Source organism: Branchiostoma lanceolatum, chromosome 4, assembly GCF_035083965.1.
Source record: "Branchiostoma lanceolatum isolate klBraLanc5 chromosome 4, klBraLanc5.hap2, whole genome shotgun sequence".
Lineage (NCBI taxonomy): Eukaryota > Metazoa > Chordata > Leptocardii > Amphioxiformes > Branchiostomatidae > Branchiostoma > Branchiostoma lanceolatum.
Window position 1 is genome coordinate 32,237,063 of NC_089725.1, and position 18,201 is coordinate 32,255,263.

The 18,201-nt window shown below is 43.5% G+C and overlaps 1 protein-coding gene across 1 annotated transcript; it reads right to left on the bottom strand.

Moving 5' to 3' along the window:
* Nucleotides 1-1,014: 1,014 nt before the first annotated feature.
* On the bottom strand, nucleotides 1,015-13,179 carry LOC136434055 (probable methylmalonate-semialdehyde/malonate-semialdehyde dehydrogenase [acylating], mitochondrial). Its single transcript, XM_066426735.1, has 15 exons — nucleotides 13,125-13,179; nucleotides 12,284-12,358; nucleotides 11,521-11,682; nucleotides 10,590-10,668; nucleotides 9,865-9,988; nucleotides 9,556-9,586; nucleotides 7,985-8,132; nucleotides 7,020-7,084; nucleotides 6,372-6,428; nucleotides 5,820-5,879; nucleotides 4,332-4,461; nucleotides 3,481-3,662; nucleotides 2,409-2,588; nucleotides 1,681-1,779; nucleotides 1,015-1,153 (listed from the first exon to the last, which is right to left on the bottom strand). Exons 1-15 carry the CDS (start codon nucleotides 13,158-13,160, stop codon nucleotides 1,052-1,054), a joined length of 1,530 nt encoding a protein of 509 aa, XP_066282832.1. The 5' UTR covers nucleotides 13,161-13,179; the 3' UTR covers nucleotides 1,015-1,051.
* Nucleotides 13,180-18,201: the final 5,022 nt, after the last annotated feature.

The window sequence follows — 18,201 nt, forward strand, 5'->3', positions numbered from 1 at the left end:
CCCCCTTACCCATACTGCTTTGTAGCACTGAGGATGTTATTGTCAATGCTGTACTGTGTATATTGGCAAACTGTGATGCAGCACTTAATGGCGGACTGACTTATATAATTAGTCCCGGCAACCCGCCCGACATGGTGATGATGTAATGCACCGACAACCCCAAAAAATACTTAGGGTGACTTAACAAAAATCAAACCAGTCAACATTTCTTACCAAATTCTATCTGTTTTAATATACGAAGATTATAATCAATTGAATCATGATTAGCAGCTGATCATTTTAACCTATGACCTGTAGAATAGCACACTTCCACACAGGAATTTGAAATTAGTAACTAACAATAGAGAACACCATTCCTCGGTAAAGACTTAGTGTTGTTTCAGGGACACCCAGTTGGGGTGGTGCAGGTGAAAGGTGCTACAGTCATCATTACTCCCAACACTGACCTCTACAACCTACAACCTGACCTTTTGACCCTCCTGTGCAGTTTTCCTTGTACAGCTGTAAGATTCTGATTCAATAGTTTCAAGTGATCAACATTTCCTGAACGGGACACGGATAAGGACAGCTAGAAAAATATGCTCAGTTATCTCTGACAGAACGAGTTAGCGATTCTAACTTTACGACAATCTCTCCAACGTACAGTACTCGAGACATACATGTAGCAAATTGTTTCAATCCATATACAGCATCACTTGTATTGTATCATTGTGGGTGATTCGTTGATTCTGCTAATCCATACAGAGTGTTTATTCTCTTATAAAAGGTGGTTCAGCAATGCCAGCACGTTTCTGCATACTCTCCTAGTGGAGGTGTGGCTTTTGCTGGTTTTTGACATGTTTTAAGGCGTTTCTGTCAGGCTTTCTATTTGGTCCTGTTTCCCTTATGTCGCCAGCCTGTACGGGACAAAATAGAAAGCCCTACAAAAACACCTAAAAATGCGTCAAAAATCATCAGCAGCCATTCCTCTGCTTGGGAGTAGTTTCTGCGATGGTCACTACTTCATGATCAGTGCTGAAAAGATGTTTCTGTCTGGGACTCCGGGGGAAGGCTACTTCTGGACCGGCATGGCGACGGCGGCCCGGGTGTGCGACACATCCGACTCCTTCCACAGCGACGTGACCGTCTTTATCTGCGTGTAGAACTGGATCCCCTGCAGGAACAGCAACACAAGTGTCTAATTAGCAACAACACAAGTGTCTAGTTAGAATATCCACTCGACTAGAGAGGGGTGTGATCACCAGTAGTGGACTGAAACTCTTTTGGACATGATTGTGGGGAAGAGGGCCACCGTGGATGCCACGGACGTGGTTAGCAAGTGAATTTTTCTTGAGCCAGCGGTCACTACGGAGGCTGGTACTCAGGCTAGATGCCAGAGCCATTACTCTTCTAACAATGTATCACCTGAAGAAGTCTCAATAAGCCTTATTTCTACTAAAGATGGAACGACAGCTGATCAAATAAACAATGAGTAATTATGGACAAGACTTACTTTTTGTAAAATTTGAAGGAATTGCGAATTTGAAGGAATTGCGACAAGAATGATTTCAAAAGCTGAATCCTGACTGTTCTACATTCCAGGCAATACAGGGAGGTTGCCATGTATAGGAGGTTGCTATGGCTACAAGGTTACTGTGGTTACAAGGTTGCTATGAGTACGAGGTTGCCATGGCTACGTACCGCCTTGCCATAGAAGTTGGTGTCCCCCCTGAAGGATCCGCGGGATCCTGTGAAGGAGAACATGGGGAGGGGCACTGGGATGGGCACGTTCACTCCAACCTGGGGGGGGGGGGGGGAATGGATAGGACCTTTATTATACAACAGCCATACTTAACAGTCCGAGTTTATATTGATACAGTATGTGATCAGGAGTAGTGCTCAGTTCAATAGACAAATCTCATATTCAACAGATGTACTAGGCATGGGAATGGGGGGTTATACTAGCATTATGGTTATGGTTACTGTAAAATGGTAACAGCAACATCATAATATTATGTTTTCACTTTCAGCAATACACCGAGCAGGACAGCACGTTGTTTGACAGAATCATACATATGCTTCAATACTGTACTGATAGAAACATTGATGAACGGTTTCTGTTGACAACTCGACAGAATGCTTATTAAAACAAAACAGAAAAACACTTGGCGAGAGAATCTCAAATAAAGGATGGTGCTGATCAGCAGATGTCAATGCCACATTATTATTAGAACTTGCAATAAACTTTCATTATTTTCTTTTTTCCAGAGCTAAATATTTGGTTTTATGGTATGGTTTACATGTCTAAGACATAAAAAGTATATACTTAGTGTAGATCTATGTCGGCACAGTGCCTGTAGATCGGTATTTGGACCATATACACAGTGCCGCATCGGTACGCAACACTACTGTTAATCAAACAAACTCACCTGTCCGACGTCCACAGCCTGAGTGAACTTGCGCGCCGTGGCGCCGTTGGTCGTGAAGATGGCGGTGCCGTTGCCGTAGGGGTTAGAGTTGATGACCTCCAGGGCGTCGTCAAGGGTGTCGACCTCCATGGAGACCAGCACAGGGCCGAAAATCTCCTCCTCGTAACATTTCATGTTCGGCTGGAAAAATTAATGACAGTCAAATTCGAAACTGTATCAGTAAAGTCTGCTCATTACACTCTACTCAGTACTGACTCTTTGGTGTTCTAATCTCCTCGTAACACTTCATCTTTGGCTGGTGTTGGGAAAAGGAGACATGAAAAATTAATGACAGTCAAATTCGAAACTGTCTTCTCAACATCAGGAAAGTCCACTCATCACATTTTCTACTGAGTCTTTTGATGTTCTTTGCGAATTCTGACTGTGAAATTCTTATCTCCTCCTAACACTTCATGTTTGGCTGGAGGCGGGCAAAGGAGACAAGAAAAATTACTGATAGCCATTTCAACTGGTATTGAAAGACCGTTCCTTAAATTTTCTACTGAGTTTTTGAAGTTCTTTAGAAACTCTGACAATTCACTTCTGGTATGTGACATTTGGGAGTGGGTCAGAGGTGCTCATGTCATCAGACGCCTGTATCTTCGTGGAGAGGTTTTGGTTGAATATTTTTTTCCAAAACAGTGCAAATAACCATTTGTTGCAGGAAACAAAATTCTTTGCTTTTCATCTTTTGGTGTGCTTCTTCAGCAAGTCCAATGGCCTCTAAACATAACATGAAATTTGAAATGCGAGTGGCCTTGCTGCATTGTTCTTCTCAATGCTCATGGGCAGTTATCTTTGTCAAGTCAAGTCAAAGCCTTTATTTTCCTTTGAATGCTTGTTCAGCCACACGGGCCGTTTTTCAACAAAGTCGAAGTGGAGGGGCACGAGTTACAGATAAAGAGTATAAATTGTAGACTGTTAAATCACATAGGTTCTATCTTGATTTGCTGTTAAAACTTTTTAATTAAATGATTGTAACTAATAATACATGTACATGAATTTCCCCAGATACAGCAATGAGCCCACTCACATCCACTTTGTGCAGGACGGTGGGTCCCACGAAGTTTCCGTTCTCGTAGCCGGGCACCTTGATGTCACGCCCGTCGAGCAGCAGCTCCGCGCCCTGGTCCACCCCGCTCTGCACCAGGTCACACACGCGCTGCTTCGCTTCGGGGGAGATCAGGGGACCCAGGTCTGCCCCCGGCTGGTCACCTACACACCGGGGACACAACGTGGGTCTGTTAGCATGAAACCCTAACCCTAACCCACCCCGCTCTACACAAGGTCACACACACGCTGCTTCGCCTCGGGGGAGATTAGGGGACCCAGGTCCGCCCCCGGCTGGTCACCTACACACGGGGGACACAACGTGGGTCTGTTAGCATGAAACCTCGCTTGTGTTGGTAGTAGTATATAGCAGGGCTGTCTCCAGCTTTAAATGTCCTTTGTCCCACTCACTGTCAGTAGGCCCATGTTGTTAATTTTTGTCGTTATATCTGTCATTTCAAGCTTACAAGAATACAATTTCATCAATTTCCTTCAGATTTTTTTTAACAGACAGGAAGAAATTTATTTCCGTCTCAACAAGCAAATTCTGTCCAAGGACGGAGGGATGGGTAATGGAGACAACCATGGTACAGAGTTAAAACTTTGGTTCTACACAAAAACTTGGCACATTGAATTTTTGACTGTCCTACTGCTGTGAGTCTTCCTCAGAATTCAAGTGACCAAACAACTGGATCGCTCAGGGCAATGCTAACTTGTTCTACCGCTAGGTTTAAACACTTGGTTGAGTGTAAAAAAAACTATGCTATCCAGTGATATACCAACCTGAAGAAACTATTATTCCTGAATATCGTACCAGATAATAGAAACCCTTACCAGCGTTGACCTTGAGCTGCTTGGCCCTCTCGATGAGTTCCGGGATCCACTCCCTCGCCTCACCGACAAACACGGCCGTGGAGAGCGCCATGCAGCGCTGGCCCGCCGCTCCGAACGCTGCGCCGCAAAGCTGCAGGGGAGGAAACAGCACGGTTAGAACACGGCCGTGGAGAGCGCCATGCAGCGCTGGCCCGCCGCTCCGAACGCTGCGCCGCAAAGCTGCAGGGGAGGAAACAGCACGGTTAGAACACGGCCGTGGAGAGCGCCATGCAGCGCTGGCCCGCCGCTCCGAACGCTGCGCCGCAAAGCTGCAGGGGAGGAAACAGCACGGTTAGAACACGGCCGTGGAGAGCGCCATGCAGCGCTGGCCCGCCGCTCCGAACGCTGCGCCGCAAAGCTGCAGGGGAGGAAACAGCACGGTTAGAACACGGCCGTGGAGAGCGCCATGCAGCGCTGGCCCGCCGCTCCGAACGCTGCGCCGCAAAGCTGCAGGGGAGGAAACAGCACGGTTAGAACACGGCCGTGGAGAGCGCCATGCAGCGCTGACCTTGAACCAGCTTAGCCTAAGGAACAAGGGGAGCTACACATGCATTCTTTTACTGATCGTAACAGAGAAGACAGACGCTATGTACAGTATTTACAGCTCAATGAACGGATGAGATACTCTTGCAATGGTCGCGACAGAGAACACAGATGCTATGTACATTATTTACAGGTTCACTTTACCAAGAAAATTCCCCTAGCTCTTTTAGACATGTACAATGAACAGTGGACCCCGGCTTAGCCTAAGGATTGCAACCCTTTCCAGTAGTGTGCATGTTGGATGATTGACAACAGCTGGGATTCAAACTGACGACCTCTATGAATGCTTTGGACTTATTAACCTTTAGCACACTGAAGAATTGTTAAGCACTCAATTCCCTATTGGTTACAGAGTTAGGCAGCAGGTAGAAGGTTAATACTAAGTTCTGTGCGCTCCCTGCTTGAACATGATCAGGCATGGGCTCAGCCTGACGTGTGTCACAGTACAGGAGCAGGGTTTGTTCTCCCTGGCTAATACAACATCCCCCGCACGGTAGGATAGCAGGGCATGTCGGAAAACCAGGGGTTGGTGTTTGACACCAATTGCAAGATTCTGTATCGGCCATAGCTACAAACTGGGGTACCTGGGAAATGATATGGGTTGCCCAGATCTTAAATGGTGATTTCCACTAGCAGTCCTTCAAAACCACATGTCCTATCATCTTGCGTTATGAATTTTTATATATCATGCATTAAAGACACAACTATGATAAAAACAGCGATATGACAGTATTTTAAACACAAACAAGCTATGGAAAATCCTAATTTCAGTCTAATTTGTGACAAACTTGAGCTGTTCACAAGGCGATTTTTATATATGATCTAGCTGCCTCAAACAAAACCTGGTTGCCTAGAGAGGCTGTTTGACCTTTGTGATGACCCCTGCAGCCCACTTGACGTTCCTACCTGGTTTAGTGTGTTCTCCTTGTTAGCATCCGGCATGATCACTCCGTGGTTCTTCGCTCCCTGTCACACAAAACATCAACAACATCAACACAATCAAAAGGATTTCTTTTTCCAATTATGGCATGAACATCTTGTTGCCCAATACTGCCAATACAAATATGATGCCAGTGGGACACCATAGTACTGTAAGTTGAAGACAGATCATTGACAATGTAATTGCTTACAAAATGTAAGTCAACATGTATGAGGGAGCTTCAGGTGTCAAACCTCTGCAAATTAAAGAACCAACACACTTATGGTGAAGAGGAGGGGTGACCCGGTGTGCTTGGCTGAAAACATGAGCTGTAGCAAATCTGCATTGCACTATAATTATAAGTCGGTACTAGCTACTTGAAAATGGATCATGCTTCACCTCAACCGAGGATGACTGCTTAACCTTGTTTTCAATAAGTTTATTTTTACCTCCTTTAATTTTTATACACTTTACAGGTGTGGCAACTTTATACAAAATTAACTGCAAAAGGAAACATGCAGAAACAGCTGACAACTCACCATGTTGGACTGAACTCTCTTCCCATTCTTGGATCCCCTTTCGTAGATGTACTGGCCCTACAGGGAGAAAACACACACACGATCTGTCAGGTTGTTGTATGATGTTGTATAGATATTCTAGTTAATCAAAGGTTGTTTTTCTTCAAGTGGGCAGTAAATGAAAAAAACACAAAAAAACTAGCCAGTTTAAATTTGGAAAGTCATTCTCCAAATTTCTGAATTTGGAAAGACTTTTTCAAAAGTTCAGCAGCACAATATTTAAAGTCCTATTATCTCACTTTTTTACATTATTATACATGTAAAAAACTACTTCTTAAGATCTTCTGAAGAAGCATGCTTCTTTCCACACCACTGCACCTTTCTTAAGTTCCTCACTTCGAGAGGTATAGAAGTACTTTTGTTAGACAGTCCACATTTCTAGTACATTTCCGAGCGAGTCATAGTGAAGCCGCATTGCACTATCAGCTACCCAAAAAGTATTACACTTCAAATTCGATGAAGGAAAGAAGAACTAACTTTCCAATTTCAATCTGACCAGCTCCATCAAAAGCTCCCAAAGACAGATTTGTCAGAGACTCATCTTTCTAATGTCTTTCTTAATCTTAAGTAATCAAAGACAAGAGCAGTACAGTAAGTTAAGACACTCACAGCTTGGTCCGAACCGACGAAGGAGATGGCCTTGATGTCAGGGTTGTCACAGATGAAGTTCACCGCTTAAAGACAGAGAAACATTCGGTGGTAAGTGCTAAGAATCTTAAGTTTTAATTCAAAGTCAAATGATTACTTTATGTAAGATGAGTATTCCTCATTTGATTTTGAACATAAGCTAGCACCACCTCAGCCTACAGTGTGTCACAGCAAAGAAGCAGAGCAAGGACAAATAAGAGCACCACCTAGCAACTTATAAATACAACTGCAGACAAGGTAAGTATGAATGCCGGTGCTAGTAATAAATAGTATGGGCTACATTGAAACTGATTAAAACTAAGTGCTGCATGTGTGCTCCTGGGTTGGACAACAGCAGGCATGGGGTTAGCCTGATGTGTGTCACAATACAGGAGCAGGGTTTGTTCTCCCTGGCTAATACAACATCCCCCGCACGGTAGGACACCACCCCTCTGCAACGGTGGACACCTGAACAGGTGGACACTAGAACAGGTGGACACTTGAGCAGGTGGACACTTGAGCAGGTGGACACCGGAACAGGTGGACACCGGAACAGGTGGACACCTGAACAGGTGGACACCTGAACAGGTGGACACTGGAACAGGTTGATGGCGAGCAGGGCATGTCGGAAAACCAGGCTCTATCAGTATGATACTATAAGTTGTAGGCTAACTAACTGACTGTTCAGGTCATACTGATAATGGTAAAAAAAGGTTTCTGAAATCTCACACAACACAACACAACACTGCGCAGAATACCTGGCATGGGCCCTGAACTGAGCTGTGGTTCACAAGGTATAAAAACATCCTTTTCATTTACTAAATTAATGTACACTCAATGACTAATTAGTCATCCGTTGTGCCATTAACTGACTGATCTGACTTTTTGGTCGGCTGACTGGTTTACTGATTTATTGATTGATTGATTGATTGGTGATTGGTTGATACCATCGTGTTGTCCGTGGATGACGTTGACGACCCCGTCAGGAAGCCCCGCCTCTGTCGCCATCTCCACGAGCATCATGGTGGCGCCGGGGTCGCGCTCCGACGGCTTCATGATGCAGGTGTTCCCGCAAACCGCCGCCATGGGGAACATCTACAGTAAACAACAACACTAACGACAATCAACAACAAGCCACTCCATGGCTTCATTATGTAGGTGTTCCCGCAAACCGCCGCCATGGGGAACATCTACAGTAAACAACAACACTAACGACAATCAACAACAACAAGCCACTCCATGGCTTCATTATGTAGGTGTTCCCGCAAACTGCCGCCATGGGGAACATCTGCAGTAAACAACAACACTAACGACAATCAACAACAACAAGCCACTCCACGGCTTCATTATGTAGGTGTTCCCGCAAACCGCCGCCATGGGGAACATCTGCAGTAAACAACAACACTAACGACAATCAACAACAAGCCACTCCATGGCTTCATTATGTAGGTGTTCCCGCAAACCGCCGCCATGGGGAACATCTACAGTAAACAACAACACTAACGACAATCAACAACAACAAGCCACTCCATGGCTTCATTATGTAGGTGTTCCCGCAAACTGCCGCCATGGGGAACATCTGCAGTAAACAACAACACTAACGACAATCAACAACAACAAGCCACTCCACGGCTTCATTATGTAGGTGTTCCCGCAAACCGCCGCCATGGGGAACATCTGCAGTAAACAACAACACTAACGACAATCAACAACAACAAGCCACTCCATGGCTTCATTATGTAGGTGTTCCCGCAAACCGCCGCCATGGGGAACATCTACAGTAAACAACAACACTAACGACAATCAACAACAACAAGCCACTCCATGGCTTCATTATGTAGGTGTTCCCGCAAACTGCCGCCATGGGGAACATCTGCAGTAAACAACAACACTAACGACAATCAACAACAACAAGCCACTCCACGGCTTCATTATGTAGGTGTTCCCGCAAACCGCCGCCATGGGGAACATCTGCAGTAAACAACAACACTAACGACAATCAACAACAACAAGCCACTCCATGGCTTCATTATGTAGGTGTTACCGCAAACTGCCACCATGGGGAAATCTACAGGGGTAACAAACAACAACAATAAACAACAACAACCATAAACTCTAACCCAAAGGCTTTATCATACAGGTGTTTCCACACACTGTGGCCATTGAAAAGAATAGCAGGTAACACACAATCAACAACCCTTACTCTTACCCACAGACAACAATCGACACAACCCTAATAACAAGAACAGCCTTACACTCTAACTCAAAGGCTCCTCGACACTGGTGTTCCCTCAAACTGTGGGGAAACGTCTGGGGAGGGCACCGGACTTAGCTTACTGACAAAACTGCATATTTGATGTACCTTGGAAATTCTCCTCCTCTTTTTGATGATTACCACAAACACAATTGACCATAGTTTAGTTGATGTCCAGTTAGGTTAGTAGGTAATAGCAAGGATAGTTGGCAACTGGTAAACAGTACATAACAAAGCTAGCCTCTATAAACATGTTAAACTTACCCAGAGTGGAATCATGGCAGGAAAGTTGAACCTGGAAAATAAAATTGCATTACCAGACAGAGCAAATGTCAAGCAGGCAAATCTGAAATCCACAAAGCACAAAAATTATAAGCTTCGAAACTATCGTAGTATCAAAAGCAAGTTAAATCATCTCCAAAATCAATTTTTCCTCCCTAACACATCGCTTATATCGACAAAATCACAGGTTACTCTTCATCATTACTGTAGGCAAATAGTAGTGGACATCCTCAAACCGACTGTAATAATTACTGTGTTACTCATAGACATCTAAAACTAAAGCCCACTCACGGTGTAATTCCAGCTGTGACCCCCAGGGGGAGCCGAAACGTGGAGGTGTCCATGTCTTTAGCGATGCCAGCCATGGTCTCCCCCAGCTGAAGCGATGTGATGCTGCAGCAGTGCTCGACCACCTCTGGGGACAGTAACATGTAGCAAACAAACATCAGAACATCAGATACTTCTTAGTCATACAGACTCCAACTTCGACTCCAACTTAATATTTCATTCTCATATCATACCCCAAACGTTGCAGTGTTTTGGGGACTGTCTACTCATATCCCTGTCTACCAAATACTCTGCCTTTGTTCTCAATTGGTCAGAGGCCAGATGAAACCTATAGTAGGATCCCATCATAGTAAACACACCAAGGATGAAGCCTGCTAGCAAGCTCCTCCATTTGCCAATATCTGATGCAGTTGCTAAGCAACCATATGGAGAAGTTTGGAAGTGAGGCTGAGGCAATCAGCAAGCTTCATCTGCAGGTTGTTTATTCCATAAGATTCGAGAATCATCAACACATATCTGTGACGACTTTTGCTTGTAGTGAGTCATAACTCTCACAGTTCAATATCTAGGATTCTCCCTTTGTCCAGGATTCAACTATTTCTATTCCAGAGGCTTCAGAGGCTTTTGCAATATCTTTAATCTTCAGTCTGCTATGGTTTGGCATTCGGCACCAAATTTGTATTGCTTATGGGGTTAGGCAGCAGGGAGAAGGTTAAAAAGCCCCTTACGCAGTCCCCTGAGCACGTCTCCCTCTGCATCCACCAGAGTCTTCCCCTGTTCTGTGGTGATGTTCTTGGCAAGTTCCGACTACAGGGAAAGAAAAACATTTATCACATCACAGGATGAATTTGACAACAATAATCAATATACATCTAATTTCTACTCTATCAGGGCAATGGAGGACAGACGTTTCTGGGCTGACAGAGTGGTTCGAGTGGTGGAGGAGGACTGACACTCGACATAAGTCAAGTCAAGTCATTGCAAAAAAAGTGGATGTCTTTCAGAAAATTGGTCTGTTATACCAGGATGTACTGCAAATTTTGAAATGTTTGCAGTTGTTTTACTCTCGTGGATTTTGCAGTAACCTCTTTACTGTGAACTCATGATAGCAGGAATGTGCGCTTTATGGTTCTATTGCTACTGTGTACTACAGAATTGTTTCAACCACAATCTTAAAAGACCACAAAAAGCTCCTTTACCCTCCCACCACAAAATTAAGTCCCTGCAAAAAGTAATGCTACGAGCTGTGCTCAACAAATCCTGGAAACACCACCCGACTAAAGTAGAACTGTATGGCATGTTACCAATTGTATCAGCAACCATATGAGAGAGAAGGACTAGGTTTGCAGGGCATAGCTATAGAAACAAAGATGAGCTTGTAAGTGAACTCCTACTCTGGACACCAACTCATGGGCACTCCTGTGTCGGGCGACCCCGACAGACCTACACTGACCAACTTGCTGGGGACGTAGGGGTGAGGGCCGAAGACCTAGAGCACTTAATGGCGGACCGTAGCGACTGGAGGAAGAGGGTTGACTTAGTCCGGGCAACCCGCCCGACATGATGATGATGAAAAAGTAATACATTTGTAAAGTGACAGTGGTTCACTGTACTGCCACACAAACAAACAGACAAACAAACTAACAACCCGGTACCCACCATGTTCTCCTTGATGAGCTGCTGGAATTTGAACATGACCTGCTGACGTGTGAGGATGGTTGTCTCGGACCAGGACGAGAAGGCCGCCTTCGCAGCGTCCACCGCGGCCTGCATCTCCGCCTGGGTCGACTTGGGAACTCTCGTCACTACCTCGTTAGTCGCCTACAGCAGAAAGGGAAAGTTTTTTGTTTGTTTTACTCAATGGTCACCAGGTAACAAGATCTGAAGGCCACTGCAAGCTGTGACCCAAGGCCACTCAAGGTTACGGGTTACATGAATACAATGATCAAGACTATAATGATTAGCTCAACTGCTCACTAAGACAAACCAACCCAATAGGAGAAGCAGGGGTTGAAGTTAGTCTCTACCAGACTAACCGCGTCGGAAATAGAGAGAACATTTGCCGGGGGACTTTGGCTATGGAGGATAACATTCCCATCCGCAGTTATTGGACCCTCTCTCCGTAGCCGACTTCCTTCATACAGTTGACTCTATTAGGCCAATTTCTACTATTTTCCTAGCGACCCGGGGAGACTGGTAGAGGCTAGGTTGAAGTGATCTCAAACTAGTTTAGCTCAATGATCTTAGTGAACAGTTGAGCTTAACTTCCACTGGTCGTGACAGAGAAGACAAAGTTATTTACAGGTTCATTGTACCAGGGACATTCCCCTAGCTCTTGTCCATTGCTAACATCAATAACTTAACTAATCTTTTGCATCACAGCCATCTTTTCTCAGAAGCACCGTAAAAGTGCCATACTTACAGGGTTGTGCACGTCGATCCACTCTGTTGCCTGTGACTCGACCATGCGGCCGTTGATGAACAGTTTTGTTGTGGGCTGGAGTCAGACATGAACAGTATGGTTAGACGCAATGCTAGGAAAGAAAGTGAAAGTGGTAGTGACAGATAAATCAGATGCTATGTACAGTATTTACAGGTTTGTTGTACCGGGAAAATTCTCCTAGCGCTTATTGCAATGAACAGTGGACCACTGCTTATATCTGGTGCTAAGGACTGTGGCTCCTTCCTTTCTTGCCAACTCAAAATCCTTGAAAACCTTTCCTTTCCTCGCTTTCCCATTTTGGTCAAAATTTGTTCAGTTCAACAGTTTAGTTGGCGTAAGGACATGTGGGAGTGGTTGGGTCAGGGCTGCCCTGAGCGGATGAACACAGTAGAAACTGGGTCAAAGGTAAGGTCTGTTGACTTCCGGTAGCTCGTGGTTCGAACTGGTTGATACCCCATTTTCTTTGCATGGTTATCAAGTACTAGTATGCCCTTGTGGCTTTGTGGTGGAGAAGAATTTTCGAGATTGAACTTAAGTAAGTATTTTCACAAGGTCTCCTTTTAGTGCGTCTTATGCTTGACTCCAATGGGGAATGTAGCGTCTGGCCTAGTACAGCTGTAAAAACCCAAATGGGCGAGTACGCCACTCCCGGGATTAGAAGCCGCGCCAAATCCCGATCCGCACGGCTTGGGAATTCAATGCGCTAACCTAACCACTAGGCTAAAAGGTCCGGACCAGTTAGACTGGTCAGTTAGTGGAGGTTGATCCCCACTGTTACACAGCCACATTTCAGTCCCACATCAGCTCCTCTGCTACTCACCGCAGAGCTGGAGGCATAGTGGCGCGCCCCTGTCATCCTCAGGACTGCCCTGGTCTGGAGGAGGAGGAGAAAAACTGTCAGCTTCAGGACAACATTGGTTAATGAATGAATGAATGAAGACCTTTATTGTACACACATACCCACTGGGTTTAGTACAGGTCACAACAGAAAACATAACAGTTTGAAAGTACATATATATACATTACAATGATAAGCTAACACTAATCTAATGATTACGTTAATTTGGCCTCTTCTCGCTTCTTGGTGATATTGTAAATATACGTACAGGTGTGTTTTATAATAGAGGGTTTACCTAAAGTCATTAGAAATATGAATTGCTCCTCTTTGCAAAGATGTATAAAATGGGGAAAGCTACATTGAATAAGTTTATAAAGCGCAGCTCTCTCTTCGTTGTATAAACTACATTCTACTAAAAAGTGCTGCTCGTCTTCTATCCTATTTAAATTGCAATGTCTACATATACTTTGTTCTAGGGGAGTGCGGTTATGACGTCCGGTTTCAATGTGAAGTCTGTGACAGCTGATACGGAGTTTTGTGACTGCGGTCCTATGCCGTATATTTTCGAGGCTTAGATACTTTTCTTCGTTATATGTGGACTTGAACAATCTGTAGGATCTCAGTTTGTTTCGAGCTGATCCACCTTTGTTATCATTGTGTATTTCTTTTAGGAAAGTTTGAAAGTGAATATCTTTTAAGCGTTGATTGATGGAATTAATGATTTGGGACGTATCTGTGTTTGGGGATAAAGAGCAATGCCAGATGTAGCCGAAACCACACTCCTCTAGGGACTTCCGAACTCCTGACGCCCAACATTTGGCTCCAGTTTTGTCTAAGTCTATCTGACAAGCGAGAGCATCTAACTGAAAACTGTCGGCAGGCACTTTCAGACGAAGTCTTAAAAGATGTTTGATGGCGTTTAGGGAGGCCTCCACTTGAATGGGAAACCTACCTAGTTCTGCCCTTGCAGCGAGGCCGCATGCCGATCTCGGTATGTGCAGGGCTTGTTTACAGAATTTTAGGTGAATGGATTCGATAGGGCAGGATTTGGAGCTTTTAACTGAACCCCAGATCTCCGACCCATAAAGAATTACGGGTTTAACACAACTGTCAAAAAGCTTGTTTCTAACAGACAAAGGTGCGTCGGCTTTGTCCAGTGATTGGTTCATGTTAAATAAGGCTTTTAGTCCCTTGCTGTAAAGATGTTTGTTGTTCGCCTTGAAAGTGCCCGCGGAGTTGACAACAATGCCTAGATAACAATAAGATGTCACTATTTCAACCGGATTATTCTTATATATAAAATACAGCTCTTTCGGTAGACGGCCCCCCTTAGAGAAAACAATAATTTTTGTTTTCTTAAGGTTCACATTGAGTTTCCAGGTATGACAGTAGCTTTCTAGTCTATCTAAGGAAGACTGTAGTCCTTGCTTGGACTCAGAAAAAATCACTAAGTCGTCTGCATATAGAAGACAAGGAACTCGCTTACTGTACATGGAAGGGGGATTACAGGCATCAATGTCAAATACTGAGGTAATATCACTTAGAAATAAGTTAAACAATGTCGGACTTAAATTACAGCCCTGTCGGACACCACGACTTGTAACAAATGGCTCTGTTAGACCTTGGCTGTATTTGACTTGATTAGTAGTTTTTGAATACATATCATTGATTGTTTGTAGGAAATTACCCCCTATACCTAACTTGTTTAATTTGAAAAGAAGACCGTTTCTCCAGACCGAGTCGAAAGCTTTACTGAAATCTACAAAACATACGAAGAGCCTAGAGTTTTTACTAATATACTTGCTAACTAAGGTACTTAATACGAAGAGGTTATCTGCTGTTCTAAAATTTTTCCTAAACCCTGCTTGGTGAGGTTTGAAAAGACTATTGACTTCTGCAAAATTAACTAAGCGAGTGTTTAGAATTGACGAGAACAATTTACCCAAACAGCTCATTATTGAAATGCCGCGGTAATTATCTGGGAGAGAGGGATCTCCGGACTTGTGAATAGGAACAATGTGGCTGAGGGACCACTCCTGGGGGAAATACCCGCTATGGAGACATTTATTGAATAATTGAAGAAGTGGTGTTTGAAGCAACAGTTTACCTGATTTTAACATTTCATTTAAAATCATATCGTTTCCGCTCGATTTATTGTTACTGAGGTTTGAGATGGCAGAGTTTAATTCTTTTGGTGTTATTGGTGAGTCTAAAACAGATGGGTTTGTAGGGAATGACGATACATCTAGTTGGTCGATTGTAGAAGTGGGACAGTCGTTTATATCATTGTTGGGAAGTTTTTCTAGGTTACTGAAGTGTTTAAACCATTCTTCTTCTGTGATTTGATGATTATCTTGTGCTTTTTTTTGTTTTAGTTTGTTCATAATATTCCAAAAAGCACCTGGATTTCTGTCCTTAAGGGAGGCTAATTGGGTCATGATAAGATTATGAAATTCCCTTTTCTTCTTTTTTATAAGTTTTTTATATTCTTTCTTTCTTCTAAAGTAACTTCCCCTTATGACAGGATTGGACGGTTGTTTTACTAGTAATGATGATAAGTTCTTCACCTCCCGTTTTAGTTCCACACAGGTTTTATCAAACCATTGTTTTGTTTGCTTACGCTGGGTATGTTTTTTGTAATTAGTTCTCCTAATTGATAATGATTTGAAACCCGCGTCCCTCAAGATTGAACTAAAGTCCGATGCGATTTTTTCTATTTCCTCCTTCGAGGTTATATCGTTGGTGTTTTGGGATGAGAGGGAGTTCAATCTGGTGTTAAATTGAGATTGTGAAAGGGTCTGAATGAATTTTTGTGTGGATTTATCATTCCAGTGAAAGCGTTTGGGGGAAGATTTAGTTTTAGATCTTTTCTTTTTTTCGAAGTGATTTTGATGTGCAGAATTGGAATGTATGTATACTGATAACATACAGTGGTCGGAAAAAACAGATAAAGGATGAACTCGAAATAATAAGATGTTTTGAAGAAAGGATTTGCTGGAGATTATGTAATCGACCGTACTGCTACCGTTAGGCTGGTGACAGGTAAAGTTGCCTTGCAAATCGCCCGCTACCCTGCCATTTAGGATTCTAAGATCTGATTGAATGCACAGATCAGATAGAAGTCGGCCAAATTTGTTGGGAGGTGATATGTCCAAGCGTTGTCTATCGCTAACGTGGTTTGAGGAGGTATCGGGGAAACCGTCGTTGTTACTATTATCTACATAATCAGGAAGATTGCCGAGGCGCGAATTAAGGTCTCCCCCAAGAAGAATAAATCCCTCTGTGCCGTACCTGCTAATTTCTTCCTCTAATATATCTAACACGTGATTATCGGCATTCTTATGAATAGTTGAATTATTTGGGCTTATATAAACGGAACATAGGAATAAGTCCTTCTGGAGTCCAAACAAGCTGCGATCAATTTGTACCCAGAGGACATCCGATGATTTTGAAGGTATTTTCTTTACATAATTTTTGTACTCGTTTTTGTAGAAAAATAATATTCCCCCTGAGGAGCGTTTTGCCCGTTTACTTTTTGTTCTATACAAATGGAAATAGCTGTAATCAGTGATGTTGATTTGAGTATTTTGAGTACTCCAGGTTTCAAGTAGCGAAAAGAAGTCAAATTTACGAACTTCATCTAAAAATTCTATATCCTCTAGTTTGGAACCTAGACCGTGAATATTCCAAAAGGCGAAACATTTGCTTCCGCCATATAACGTTTTCATCAATACAATTCTTCAAATACTATTTGTGTCTTTACCTTAGACCACAACATTTAACTCACGAAGGAGGTAAAATTCGAAATGTAAGGGCTAGAGTTTCCGCTCGGCCATTTCAAAGGTAATGAATGCCATCTGGGTGTGTTTTAATTCCCCAGTGTATCAGGGGGCACAGTATCATCAAAGACCAAACAAATAATAAGACAGGACATGTAAAATAAGTTAGCACAGGAGAATCAAAGAACAAAATCCAGTTTGTATAAAGTTCATTGATTTGATGGTTGACATCTGGATGCGCAGAGTTTGATTCCCCATTATCCAAGGGGGCTATTTAACGTTTGGCACCCAATTCCCCATTGGTTACAGAGTTAGGCAGCAAGAAAGTGGTTAAACTTTAAGATCCAGTAACGCTATATATATGACAGGTCAGGATATGCAATACGTTGTTGGACTGGAGAATCAAATTCAAATTTGTACAGAAATTTTGGACCGAATAGAACTGATCTTCAAACGATTTCGTAAGGATAATCCGAGAATTGCGCAATGAGGCAAGACAACAACCATGGGGTGGATCTGTTCGACCAATCAGCGCACAGAACGAGGCCAAGGCCCCCCGATGTCCCGACATCAGGACAGATAACAGATAGCTACACGCTTCCTTTGACATCGTTTTCACGTTAACAACAAAAAAACAACCTACTCTGCATCGTCCTGCATAGTTCAGGAATAGCCATGACGAGTCTGATGGTGTTAGAGACTTGTCACAACTACGAGTAAAGCAGGGGCAATTTCGACCCTTCCATGCACGCCCCCCTCCCCATGCCTACGCACACACCATGCTTTTCAAAAGCACAGCGTTTCTGACAAGCCTGTAGTTCACCTAAACCCATCCGTAGAACACTGAGAAGTCCTTTAACTCACCCTCAGAGGCAGTAGGGTTGTTCTGACGAGCGAAGCCATCTTTAAGACGTCGTTTAAGACGTCAGACGCAGCAGAATGATCCCAGCTCAGCAACTTCCCAGGGTAGATGACCTCAGCTTCACCCCTGCAGCAGCCAATCAGGGAGCTCACAGGCCCCGGAACATGACTACCGTCCGCGATGAGGTGAAAGTTCTGGCCAAGGTTGCCATGCAAAAAAGTCAGTTTGCAAGTTTTATAGGCTTGACATCATGATAAATAGATAAAATATGTCGTTTTAAACTGTGCAAAATACTTTTAATCACACAGGTCTGATCCCCCCATTTTTCTGACAACCTTTAATGAGTTCATCCAATGACATTATATAATGTCCTTGGTTTGTCTGATGAGAGGAATAATCATAATTTTTTTTATCATTG